At 42.3% G+C, this 13,929-nt stretch overlaps 1 protein-coding gene across 1 annotated transcript; it reads left to right on the top strand.

Annotated features, from left to right (window-relative positions):
• The first annotated feature begins 11,170 nt into the window (after positions 1 to 11,170).
• On the top strand, positions 11,171 to 12,100 carry LOC120402513 (taste receptor type 2 member 8-like). The gene has a single exon (XM_039533105.1). It carries the CDS (start codon positions 11,171 to 11,173, stop codon positions 12,098 to 12,100), a length of 930 nt encoding a protein of 309 aa, XP_039389039.1.
• Positions 12,101 to 13,929: the final 1,829 nt, after the last annotated feature.

Genomic DNA, 13,929 nt, shown 5'->3' with positions numbered 1-13,929 from the left:
TCAATTTCCTGTTTGATTTAGCAAGAGCATCCTGTACGCAAACTGACTTATCTGTGAATTGGTTCTCCCATCAGGTTTTCTGGCTTTGTCAATTTTTTTCTTCATCCCCTTACCTAAGAGAGAAAAGCATTTAAGTTTCATTTCTCCCTGTGATTCAGCACTACCTGTCTCCTAGCATAAAATGTCACTGGGTCTCCTGGGCAGAGCAGGTTACTAAGGTCCATTGTGCTGACTGATGCAATTAGAGATCTTTTTCTTCCAGGTGCTGTGTATGATCACTAACATTTTTGCAAGTTCTCAGCTGAATGGCAGGGAGATTTCAGTGACTGTAGGAACTTCGAAAGTTTATATAATTCGGTAACATTTAAAGGTACTTGTTTATTTCTCAAATGCTTTAATGATAGAAAAGAAAAACGTGAGCGGTGGGCATAGAGAGCTGAGGGACAGCACGCATGCACTGGGCAGCCTTTTCTTCCACAGAGATGCTGCTTATTAGTACGTATTAATTATTAATCACTGACGGTATGATCAGTATTGTGCTCTACACAATGACAAAAAACCTGTCCTGTGGTGTTTACAGGTTAGTGACAAAGACCAGTCAAAGATGCAACAATGGCCAGAGAAAGTGATAATTTTGAATTCTGAAACAGAGATGAAAGCAAAGGGCCCAGTCTTTGACCTCTGCTAAAGTCCCTTTGCATCCTTAGTTGATCAGGTACAACTGTCAGTTTTGTGCAGCCCTGTGTCTGGCCCAAGCTCGGGGTAGGCATAAAGGTGGCTTAGGATATGTCTACATTGCAGCTGGCAGCGTGCCTCCCAGCCTGCTCGAACGAACAAGAATAGCCATATAGATGCTACAGCATGGGCAGCAGCTCGGACTAGCCACCTACCCACTAGGTCTGAGCTCAGGTGGCTAGCCTGAGCCGCTGCCCATGCCCAGGGCCAGCTCCAGGCACCAGCATTCCAAACTGGTGCTTGGTGCAGCAATCTGCAAGGGGCGGCAGTCCCTTTGTTTTGCCCCCAAGCAGCACGCCGAATTGCCGCTGCGGGCGGCGGGGGCAGTCCTTGTGCCCTTAGGGCGGCACGCGCGTTTCCGCGGCGGCGGCAATTCGGCAGCAGCTTCTATGTTTAACTGTCCGCGGCGGCTTCAGCTAAACATAGAAGCTGCCACCAAATTGCCGCCGCCGCAGAAACGCTCTAAGGGCACACAGACGACCCCTGCCGCCCACAGCGGCAATTCGATGCACTGCTTGGGGCGGCGAAAACGGTAGAGCCGGCCCTGCCCATGCCACAACGTTCAGACTACTATTTTTAGCTGTGCTGGCTGGAGCAGAGCTAGTGCGTCTCTGTATAAGGCACAGTCTCAGCTGCTGTGTGGACATACCCTCAGAGGCTAGTGCAGCTGAGGATTGCACCTACTCTTGGGGGGCAGTGGGAAGGAGATGAGTGGTAGTGTTACAGTGATAGGGGTTAGTGGTTTTGTAGGCCTCACGGAGAAAGTGTGTTTGCAGGACGCTTAAATGGAGAGGTTGGGAGCCTGAGTCATTTCAGGCATAGGAGAAGATGAACAAAGGCACAGAGTTAAGTGGAAGAAGGAAACAAAAGGAATAGTGAGGCTGACATTGGAGGGACAAGGGAAATTTATCTTCACTCATATGTTCTCTCCACTGAGCTAATTCTCCTTAATAAACCTACCATTATAATCTCCCTGTTCGCTTTAGCATACAAATGGCACTAGTTGGCCACTTACTTTCCCCATCTCCCATGTACTCCCATTGCTGTAGCTCATATGCAAGGATGGGCTTGTGGTTTTGCCTCCTTAAAATTCTCTTCTTTTCCTCTATTTCCTCTCTTATTTTACATCGTTTTTTCACCTTTGTGCATATGAGTCACTCTGCCCGTCATTCTGAAGGGCTCTTTCTCCATTAAGTGCCACTGTGCGATCCTCCATATGGAAGACACTGTTTTGAAAAAACAAGTTGTATTGTACTGAAATTAACAAGATCTCCAGCACAGTAATGACAGTGGGCATGACAACTTGCAAATAAACATTAGAAGGGATTATCGCCTTTCCACATGCTCTTTCAACGACGTTTGCAAAACTTTCTATGTGCAATATAATGTGTTAAATGGCAGCATGCTTTATTACTCCTTACCATATGGAGGCTAGTTTATGAAGGCAAGTAAGACACTGGTTTTTCAAAAAACACACCAGACACCTTTTCATACAATTACTTTACAATGTGTTATGGATGCAATCAGCCATGTTTAAAGTAATAGACAAGGGATGTTTGTATTTCTCTGAGGACAAACATCTAAACTCAAACACTGATGCCTCTATACTCCTGCATGAAGGCTTTCCTCAGCCGTGTTATTTCCTGAATCTCCTTGTGTCCTTACACTGCAAGTTTTGTCTCATGTATTGTGTTATTCAGTTAGACTGTCAGCATTTTGAGACAAGGGTATTTCTTATTTGTTTGTATTATGGTAGTGCTGAGAGGCCTCAATCAGTAGCAGGGCCCAAACACTTAGGAAGATAAAGCCCATGTCTCAATAAGCTTACAATCTAAATATGAACAGATATAATGAGTCTATATGGTCTTTTGGCTAAAATATTGCCTTGGAACTCAAATTTGTGATCAATTGTTGGCTCTGCCACAGACTTACTGTGTGTTCTTGGGCAAGTCACTTATTCTCAGTGCTTCATTTCCCCATCTGCGAAATGAGAATATCACAACTTCATGACACTGAACCACAATTTCAATGGAAATACCCATACCTTGACTAATCAACAAGTCTGGTATGGATCCTTTCCTAAAAGAATAAATTATTTGTTGCACTCACTTGAGTCCTGGAACAAAAAGTGATAAGGGAGGAAGAGGGAAACAGCCATGGTATCCCTTGGGTACATAGGCTAGATATGTGTACATCTTCAGTCATTCATCAGTTGTGTTTTGTGTGAGTAGATAATTATCAATACTCCTGCCAGTGTTGTCTTTCTGTGTTTTAATCAACAGTATGCACCCTCTACTGGCCTGGGTTGTGTCACAGGTGCCTGCCCTGTCGTGGCCTCTGCTGGCTGAACAAGACCCTGCAGGGAATAAGTCAGTTGCCTCCAGAGTCTTGAATCAATATTTTCCTTTTCCTGGGGTCTAATTTATTAAGTTCATAAAGCTTTCCCAAAAGAGCTCCTCTTTAAGTTCAGCAGTTGCCTTCTTGAGGCTGGGGATTTTAGTCCTGGCCTTCCTGACGCATAGATTCTCCCCTCAGGTTTGGGAATCTTCCCAGTCCTCCCCCCCTCAGGATTGGGGTTTTCTGTCAAGTTTCTTCCTCTTCAGCACAGGTGATCCACAGCTCCTGTTGCTGGGACTGTGCTTATTATCTTGGGTGAGCTGTGGCTTTCTCTACTTCTCTGTGAGCTAGTCCCTGTCCCCAGTTAATCCTCAGGCTCAGAGGGTTCAGCAAGCAGCCTTCTCCAGCTGGCTGTCCCGCTGTTCTGAGGGAAGCGGCCCTGGCTCTGGTTGAATGGGAGAGAGGGGAGCCTTGCCCCACCCTTTCTACAAGGCTCTGGGCCCTTGAAGGAATAAAATCACAGATTTTCCCTAAATACAGATTATTCCCTGGGAGCACTTTCTCGCTCTACATATCTGCTTTTTATAATTTTCCTAGACTTCGGGGTACCAAACCTCCACAGCACGAGACAGGGGTGGGATGACCCCTAGGCTCTACCATCCCCAAAGGACAGACCACCCCGTCATAGACTCCATTGTAAATCCCTTAGTTTTAGTTGTGGTATAATAACACATGAAGCCGTCTGGGATCCATACCCATTCCTAGCTCCTGCAGCAGTGGCAAACAGGTAACATTTGGCATCTTTGTACTTTCTGTTTTCTTGTTACAGTGCAACAAACAAAACTCTCTCGGACATTTGAGTATCTGGAGTCTCTCTTAGGTTCCATTTCCTTTCACTTTTGCTTTGTTGTTTTACCCCATCTGTGCTCCCTCCCCTAGTTTATTTTCTCTGTACCAAATATGTCCCTTCATATCTCAATAAAACACAACTCTTCTTGGTCTTCTTTGTTTCTCCCTCCCAGGGCCGGCTCCAGGCACTAGCTGAGCAAGCTGGTGCTTGGGGCAGCAGATTCTAAGGGGCAATATTCTGTCCAATCTTAGGGTAGCACAGCTGCGTTTTTTTTTTTTTTTTTTTGCTTTGTCTCCAGGTCCGGCTGCCCTGCACCCTGGTTCTTTTTTTTTTTTTGCTTGGGGTGGCAAAAAAGTCAGAGCTGGCCCTGCTCCCTCCCCCCCCGCCCCCGCAGCCTCAGATGTGGTGAAGAAACATCTTTCTCACTTCACCATACCTCACCTGCGTGGATTATTCTGAGACATTTTCCCTCTCCCATAGTATAAGAGGTCTGTGTATCAATAGCCTCACAGAGCTCCCATTTTGTTTTCTATATATATGAAGATGAAATACGGGGCAAAAACTGGGAAGAACAGCTAAATGCACCTGACCTCCTCACCCAGCCCCGTGAAAGACAGCGTCTAAATAATGCATATGTCAGTAGAATGTAGACTTAGTATGGAAATCCTTCCAAGATTTGCATCCTCAGGATAACACCAGAAAAAAAAATCCAGTGTCATTTTCAGATTTTCTTCTGCACCGGGGCAAAAGGCAGAAGACAGGTGACTGTAGTAGCCAGGTGTCAGCTGTTTAGTGCTGTAGTCATATCTGATCCCCTGGAATTTCCCAAGCAATGGCAAGTGTGAGTGGGAAGATGCGGATTCCAGTGAACATATCACTAATCATTGTAATGACTGAGACCATTCTAAGGATGATGGGGAAATGATTTATTGCACTTGCTAATTGCAGTGGCAGGATTAAAAATGGAAAACTCTCCTCCTGTGACACAATCCTGACCTGTCAGAGCACCTGTCCCTTACATTTGAATTAATCATGGCATTTACCTTTGTAACTCAACTGGGAATCTCCTGGAGTGCATCAATATGGAAGACAATGTCTAGGATATCTTATTTATCTTTGTTCTCTACATTATGGAGTTCTTCTCGCCACCCCTTATCATCTATTTGGGGTCTTCCATCCTGTTAATTACCTCTCCATGGACACAGACCAAGTAGATGCAAGCAAACAAACAAATCCCAGGGCAGGTTCTTGTGGAAAAGCCTCTAGAGCTCTGATCCCTGTCCTTTATCCTGTATGTTGCCAGTTATGTAGCTCAGTTTCTGCTGGTATTGCCTGCCTGTCCAGCTGTCACAGCAATTGAACACTTGCAATCACTGCTGCACATACCCTGCTGTACACTCTGTTATCTTGATTCTAATTAATCAAACTCAGACAGGCATTGGAGAGGATTCTGCATCATACAAAATGCTAATTGAGAGGAGGGACTTCTTAAACCTACTGCAAGACCTCAGAAGGACTCTTTTGCTCCTGCAGGAGAAATCTGGCATCCACATTTCTTCCCTTGTCTGTTCTATTTCCTAAACAAATATTTCCAACTATTAGATATTCCAGTAGCAGGTCCTCTGTAAATGTTAAAAACAGCAGTAGAATCTGAAACTTTCTGTTGTTTTTCTTCAGAAAGACATGATGAGAGGAAGCATATAGGGCTCATTTATAGATCTGACCGGAGGACAATTCACTTTTGCAGCAACTTTCAAGATTTCAAATATGCCGCTGTTTTCCTTCCATGTTGGAACAAAAATAAAAACACTGTTTTTTGCAAAAATAGAAGTGTGTGTGGTACTGGCCTGGGATGCAGGAGATCGAGATTCAAATTCCTGCTGTACCTGATATACAGCAAAGATTTTCATCCCAGGTCGCTCCAAAACCTGGGTCTCCCATATTCCAAGCCAGTAACCTAACCTAACCACACATGTATAGTTATAGTGTGTGGCTGGCAGTGTGTGTGCCCTGAACCTAAAATAACCTTCCTGACAAAAGTTTAATGGAAACCAATACATTTCCACAAAACATTTGCATTCTGATGAAATAACATATTTCAGTGAAATTTCATTTAAGTGAATATGTTCTAAACAGCTCTACTCATTTACGTGAGTTAGCTGCTCTGAAATGTGTAGGTTAAATCTAATTTGTGTTTCTCTTTTTTTATATTTTTAATGGCATAAATCTTAAGTTGATTACCCAGTTGGGGAATGTGATTTAGGTAGCAGTAGATAGACTGACTTGAAGGATTTCTTTAGAAAGTCCCTCTTTGCATTGAATTGATTGACCTTGTTGTGAACATATCGCTGTGCTGTCAGGAACTTGTTACTGATTGTGTGCGATGAGCAGCCATGAGCTATTTTTAGTACCATACAGCTTCTGATGCTGTATATTCACATGCAGTTTCACACATGACATAGTCAGCAGAACTGGTTATGTACTGGTGCTCAAATACATAATTCAGCAAAAGTTTCCTATTTTAATCAATTAAGTGACTTGATGATTCAATTTTAAGGTATTTGACCAGTGCTAATATTTGCATGCTACATATTGTGTGTGCAGGAAACTATGTGGCTGCTGGATTGGGATTTGGGTGCCTTTTTCCCAGTCTCAGGTCTGTTATTGACTAGGCGTATGGCCTTGGGGAAATCACTTTGCCCCCCATATGCCTTTGATCCTTTGACACCAGGCCACAGCTCCTCTTCTAACTTTAGGTATCTTTTGGAATAAACAGTGATGAGAGATTGTGGGAAGCAAACCTGCATGCTTTATTGAACATGGTATCGAATACCATTACTTTGTAGCAGGATTGAACAACAAAATAAAGTTTAGAATAATATGAAACCCAGCTAGGACAAGATATAACTGGCCTTTTACATGCACACTGTACACTCTCCAGGGTGAAGGGTTAGCTGAAAGTAATAGCGAGGACAGAGATTTTTCACTCTGCTAATTGTCATTGAATACTATAACAAAATTGGAAATTGAGCTGAGTGTGCATGCATTTTGATGACAAATCCATGTCCGAGGCTTAAGAGATAAGTAGTTGATAAGAACATAAGAACATAAGAAAGGCCGTACCGGGTAAGACCAAAGGTCCATCTAGCCCAGTATCTGTCTACCGACAGTGGCCAATGCCAGGTGCCCCTGAGGGAGTGAACCTAACAGGCAATGATCAAGTGATCTCTCTCCTGCCATCCATCTCCATCCTCTGACGAACAGAGGCTAGGGACTAAAGTTATTCTCCCATACAGTAATTTATTTTATACTTTTAACGGCTTATTATTTATTTGTAGGTTGATTGCCTAGGTTGTGAATGTGATGTAAGTAGATATAGACAGGCAGACTTTTTAATGGCTTTCTTTAAAATTTCCCTCTTATTTGAATTGATTGAATAAATTATGATCACGTCAAAGTACATGCCAGTACAGTGATAACATATTGCTTGCGGTAAGCAGCTCTGAACTAGTTCTACGCAGCCTTCTATACTGGATATTCAAATACAAGTTTTCATACTCTGCCACTACTAGTTTGTTTAATATTGTTCATACAAAGATACAATTTTAAAAAGTTGCCAAGTTTCATTGAGTGACTTAGTATTCAATTAAAAGTTTAATGTCTGTGACAAGATGAAATATACATATACTGTGTGTAAGAAATAATGTGCATGTGACTGGAAGCCAACTAATCTAGATCTAGTCTGCATTCTAGTTTGTTGTCTTGCTTTGTTTTACAAAATTGAGTATCATTTGCCATATTTTGTTGAGAAGGAAGTTGTGGTCCATGTTAACATTCGTTTCCATCTTGGAAAATATGGCTAATGCTACTTAACTTCCTTTATAAAATGCTCTGCTACCACTGGGTGAAAAGCCCTGTATGAAATGCTAAATACATTGATTTGCTTTTAGTTTTTTCTTACACTCATGTTGAAGGAGCTTTAGATTTTTTTTAAATATTTGGGGACTCACATATGATGCTATTATATAAACATTCAAATTGTCTCCTAACTGATTTTTTGAAAGTGTATTCAACTTTTGCGCTGCAGAGTGTAATAACAGATTATAAAAAATGAGCCTCTAGCATTTTTGGTTGCTAAGATATAACCTCCAAAATATAAATTGATTGTAACTAGGTACATCTGCACTGCAGCTGGAGGTGTCATTTCTGGCTTGGGTAGACATACACACACTAGGTTTGATTGAGCTAGTGGGCTAAAATATAGAAGTGTAACCCTGGTGGCACAGGCTCGCTGGCTAAGTATGTGCCTAGGGTCTTGGGAAGGATTATACTCCGGTGGCTAGCCCAGGCTGCTGTCTGCACTGGCACAGGTTCACAGCTGTATTTATCTCACTAGTTTGATCAAAGCTAGCATGAATATGGCTACCTGAGCTAGAAATTACACCTCCAACTCCAGTGTTAACTTATCCTAGTGTTGTCTGCAGAAACATTACTTCTGAGGAAGGTGTTAATTGCTTGTTTACATCACAATAGAATTTTAACTATAAAGTCTATTTGTGTTAATCTAGATTAACTATTTCATTGCTGGCCATATTAGCAGGAACATTAAGTTAGGATGTAATGGCAATATTTACACATGGGGCTGCAGAGTAGCTAGTGGCTGGCTGGGTTTCCAGGCTTCAGAACTGAGGAATTTTAAACTTTCTCTTCCTCCCATTTAAAGTAAGTGCCACCTTGCCAAAAATGATGGACAGAAGAGTTGTATCACCACCACCCAATGACTTAGTGCCAAAGAACTTCCCATCTCTTTCTATGTGCCAAATACCTCAACTATCCCCTACCCACCCATGAAAATCTCATGAAATCCCCTTATTTATTTCTATAATGCATGGAAGGAATTTAACATCAACATTAGTGAACACAAGGGGATACCATATTGGATTGAACTAGATGGGACTGGGGGTGGGGAAATAAGGGGAGATTACTCCATAAATCCATGAATCTTGCCACATCAATTATGTATAATGCACTGCATAGGCTAACAGGTCCTGGCCTATTGCACAATGCACACATATACCTCACTATGGACCACTGTCCTCATTGCAGCACCCAGCCAAAGCAGATGTGTAGACAGGGCTGGCTCTAGGCACCAGCAAAACAAGCAGGTGCTTGGAGTGGCACATTTCCAGGGGGTGTCATTTTGGCCGTCCTTTTTTAAATTTTAAACTCACTTCCTCCCCTCTCACAACCCTGCAGAAGTGGTGCCACGGAGCAGCTGGAGATCCAGCATGGGAGCTGAGAACCCACGGGACCCTGAGAGCTGTAGTTCCTTGCCTAGCTCCCTGCCTATAGAGCCAGCCCTGGAGCAGGGAAAGAACTACATTTTCCAGCAATCCCTTGGCTTCTATCAACAGGAAAGGGAGAGATAGGGAGTGAGGTAGTTGAGCCATGCTGCGAGTTGAAAGGGGTGGCATTGTGAATGGGGAACAAGTGTGACCAAGGAGGAGAAGGCTTTGCCCCAAATGTCCCCTTCAGAAGACTTACCCAGACTGCATTAGGGATACTGGTGTGATCTCACCTTGCAGCCCACAAAGAAGGAATTGGGTGGACTAAATGGACAGTGCCCCTCTCTATCTGAAGCCTAGCAAGGGAAGTACATGGATCCCACAAGAATTTAAAATGAAAAGTAAGGGAGGGGAGGCTCTGCTAGGGGACTTTGGCAGCTTTAGATACAGTACGAGGCACGTAGGAGGATTTCCATGTCTGAGCCATGGAAGCAGAAATTGACTTTTCCTTTCCAGATTTAGCTAATATTCAGAAAGGGAATCTAGCACCTGCCTTCCAGATTTGAACACCCTCAAAATTCAGGAGTGCTCAAGCTCAATTTGGGTAGCTGTTACTTCATTTCTCCCAAATCAAATATACTGATCCACTGTAACTTGCTGTAGAAAAAGTAGGGTAAGAAATGAAGAAGCAAGAAATGCTTCCAGTGGTTTTTAGGACTGGAATTGCTATTTTCAACAGCTATTGCCCTTTTTAAAAAAAAAGTTTTATTTGTTTAAAAGGAAGACAGTGAAATTGCATTGGCAAGTTCCCCATAGAAACAAAGAGTGGAACAAAAGAATAATAAAGGCATCTCAACTTTTCCTCATTTATGGAGGACAGTCTTATAATATGCAGCCAGATATCCTCCAATCACACAAGCTGAAAATTGTTCCACTTTACTGCAGTTCTGTAACCATATGGGAACCAATCCTGTCTCCGTTCTGTGCACATCCAAAATTCCTGCTGAATGACCCGCCCTGGGAGCGAGTTACCAGTGACCCAGGGCTAGGGCAGCAGGGGAGTGCGGGTGAAATGGAGAGAAAATAGATATATTAGAAAGGTATATACGTTAAAATGTGATTAGATTAAATACTTTTTCTCTCTTCAGCTTTTCCTTTGTTCCCCTTACTGTATTATAGTTAATATTTTTCGGTCTTTTTTTTGCCAAATTAAACTTTCTGTTTTCTTATTTCAATGGTGTGAACAAAACTTGCTGAGAACTTTTCAGAGACACAGATCACCAGCTACCCTACTTGAGAGCAGTGAGAGCTGTGGGCACTCAGCCACTTAAAAATCAGGCCAGGAACTTTTCTGTTTCATATTCTACTTCTGTTTAGTTATTCCTCCCTTTAGCTTTCCCCTCCCCCACACAACTATATGCAACTCTTCATCTTATCCCCAAAGTTAGTTCTTTTCTACCCCCAGCTGTTCCCCATGGATCTCTTAATTTTTATTTTTTTCTCCCAAGTTGGTATGAGAGAGCATCCTTCTCTCTGTCTCTTCCCCCTACCTCTGCCACTGCACATCCTCCATATTCATAGACTTTCTCCAACATTTCCCCTCTCCCACAGTATAAGGTACATTCAAAACCATAGCCACAGAGGTCTCACCTCTCACTCTAAGCAGGAATATAAATGGTAGGGTAAACCATGGTGAGTAGCAGCTGACCATCTGTCCACCAACCTGTGGAAGAAAATATGTAAATACCAGATATGTGAGTAGGCTGTGGATTCCAGAATTAAACCATTCTGAGATTTGCATCCCAAATATCAGCACTGGCAAAATGCTTCCCACGGTCACTTTCAGATCATAGTTAAAAGGCAGGCAGGCCGTGCATGCAGCTAACTGAATACCAACTGATCCCTGGGGAGATTTCTTCTTGAATGCCGCAAGAGGCAGGCAGTGATGACTGAGAGTAGAAAAATGTTGCCTCAGGTTAGCATTCCACTAATTATTATAATAATTTTGATCATTGGAGGGTTTGTTGGAAATGGATTTATTGCAGTCATTAATTGCCTTGACTGGATCAAAAGTAGGAAAATCACTTCCTCTGATATGATCCTGATACCTCTGAGCACATCAAGATTTGTGTTGCAGGGGACGTTAACAGTGTATATCCACAGTCTCTACTTTCCAGATACACCCAAACTGGCTCCTCTGTATACAGCATCTGTTATCCTATGGATGTTTGTAAACCATGCCAGTCTCTGGTTTGCAACCTGCCTCAACGTCTTGTACTGCGTAAAGATCATCAGTTTCACCCAACCACTCTTACTGCGAATGAAGCAGAGAATCTCTGGGATGGTTCCATGGCTGCTCCTGGGGTCGGTGCTGATTTCTTCTGTCACCTCTATCCCATTGTTGTGGAATCCGAGTGCAATTCAGCCCTGCAACTTAACAGGGGATCATCTAGAGAACAACTCTGTGGCAGACATTCATTTGGATAGCCCATATCTCTTTTTTTTCCTGTACATTGCAGGGAGTTTCTTTCCTCTTACAATATCTTTAGTGTCTTCAATCCTATTAATTACTTCTCTATGGAGTCACACCAAGAAGATGCAACAAAATATAGCCAGCTTCAGGGATCCCAAGACAGGTGCTCATATAAATGCCATTAAAGCATTGATCTCTTTCCTTATCCTCTATGTTTCCAGTTTTGCTGCTCAAATTATATCATTACTGCTTAACAAGGTAGATAACTACATCTGGACTTTTGAAATCTGTGCAATAATGATTGCTGCATATCCTTCAATACACCCCATTATCTTGATTTTAATTAATTCCAAACTAAAAGAGGCATCAGTGAGGATTATCCAGTGTGCAAAGTGCCATCTGAGAAAAGAGACTTCTTAAACCATATCATGAGATCCCAGAGGGATGCTGTCTCTCCTGAAATAGAACTGGAATCAAGCCTGACCCCCCTTTTCTCAACATTTATTCTCTTTTCCACCCTATCCCTCAATTAAAAATGACTTCCCCCTCTTAGGTATTAGTATGACTGGCACGCTTTGCAACCTCAGAATATTGGCAGAGATTCAAATTTTATTTCCATCACTTTTCTCCATATGCACATCACCAGAGGAATCCATTTGAATTGGTCATCCATGTGGGGCCAAATCATCTCTATAATCACAAAGAAGAGTATCTGGCCTTGTGGTTTCTAAAGACCAGAGGGAATAAATGGAAAAGAAGCCAAACATGAACATTCTGGGCATCTTAAGTGACAAACTATGGACAGGATGCAGTGTGGGCCCAGTCTTCCAGTTTTGTGGTGTTTGAATCGGACAGTAAACGTATATGCACCGCTGGAGGTGGGGGGAGAAAAGCACAGTCAAAACTTACACAGGGATTAGTGAATCTGGCATCAAACATCATCTCATTGCTCCAAGACCTGAGACCAAAGAAAGATTAGATCTGGAGGAAACATGCCTGTATTCGTACATAACCGGCTCAGTATGTACACATGATGTGTTTCCCAGCTTGATGATTCAGCTAAAAATAATACAAAGACAAAAACTAGGCATGTGAAAATAGGCAGCTGGATTGTGTTTGTAGATCAGGGGTAGGCAACCTATGGCACGCATGCCCAAGGCGGCACGCAAGCTGATTTTCAGTGGCACTCACACTGCCCGGGACCTGGCCACCAGTCTGGTGGGCTCTGCATTTTAATTTAATTGTAAATAAAGCTTCTTAAACATTTTAAAAACCTTATTTACTTTACATACAACAATAGTTTAGTTATATATTATAGACTTATAGAAAGAGACCTTCTAAAAACGTTAAAATGTATGACTGGCATGTGAACCCTTAAATGAGATTGAATAAATGAAGACTCGGCACATCACTTCTGAAAGGTTGCCGACCCCTGTTGTAGATTATAACCTGAACAGAGTTTGTATGCATTAAGGCTCTGATATGCATTTAGCAATTTGGGGATTTAAATAGCTGATTCAAATTCACCCTCTTGTGCAAAGATATGCTTTATAATAGCTTGCTTTTTAGATGTTTATTGCCAAGATGATGAATATGGTATAGATACAGGCACAAAGACTGACTTTCACGGTTGCGCTAGAAAATTCCTTTCAGCATTGAATTGTCAGTGTTCTAATCTAGTCCCTGCACATGTGATTTGATAACTGATTGCTTGTTTCAGAGTAGCAGCTGTGTTAGTCTGTATCCGCAAAAAGAACAGGAGTACTTGTGGCACCTTGCGAGCAGTCATGAGCTATCTCTAGTACTGCAGCCTTCTATATTGTACATTCATATGCGGTTTCACATACTGTACAGCCACTCGAGCTGGTGGAAGACTTTTGATCAAATACATAATTCAACAGATGTTCCCATGGTTCATCAAATAATGTGCCGAATTGTTCAGTTTTTAAGGTATTGGCCCAGCTCCAGTTTTCTCACACTATATGTTCTGTGTACAGGAGTATGGTTGGGTACAGGATTGTAAGTCTGCAGGATCCCAGTACTGGAATTGACTAGCAGCATGGTTTAGGGTAAATCACTTGCTCTTGTTGTGTCTGTTTCCATCTGTAAAAATGGGGTTAATTGTATTTACCCCTATTTGTAAAATGCTTCTAGATCACCAGCCAAAAATAGCTATGTAAATGGAAAGTATATCAGTTTGCTTTGATTATGTTTTCTTGTCTTTGTTTTTCATTGGTTTTGTTGAAGGA

Source organism: Mauremys reevesii, linkage group 1, assembly GCF_016161935.1.
Source record: "Mauremys reevesii isolate NIE-2019 linkage group 1, ASM1616193v1, whole genome shotgun sequence".
Taxonomy (NCBI): domain Eukaryota; kingdom Metazoa; phylum Chordata; order Testudines; family Geoemydidae; genus Mauremys; species Mauremys reevesii.
This window is presented reverse-complemented; position numbering and strand designations above follow the sequence as displayed.

What these genes read in the sequence shown, in the direction of transcription:
- LOC120402513 (XM_039533105.1), top strand. Translation starts at nt 11,171, where the DNA reads ATGTTGCCTCAGGTTAGCATTCCACTAATTATTATAATAATTTTGATC.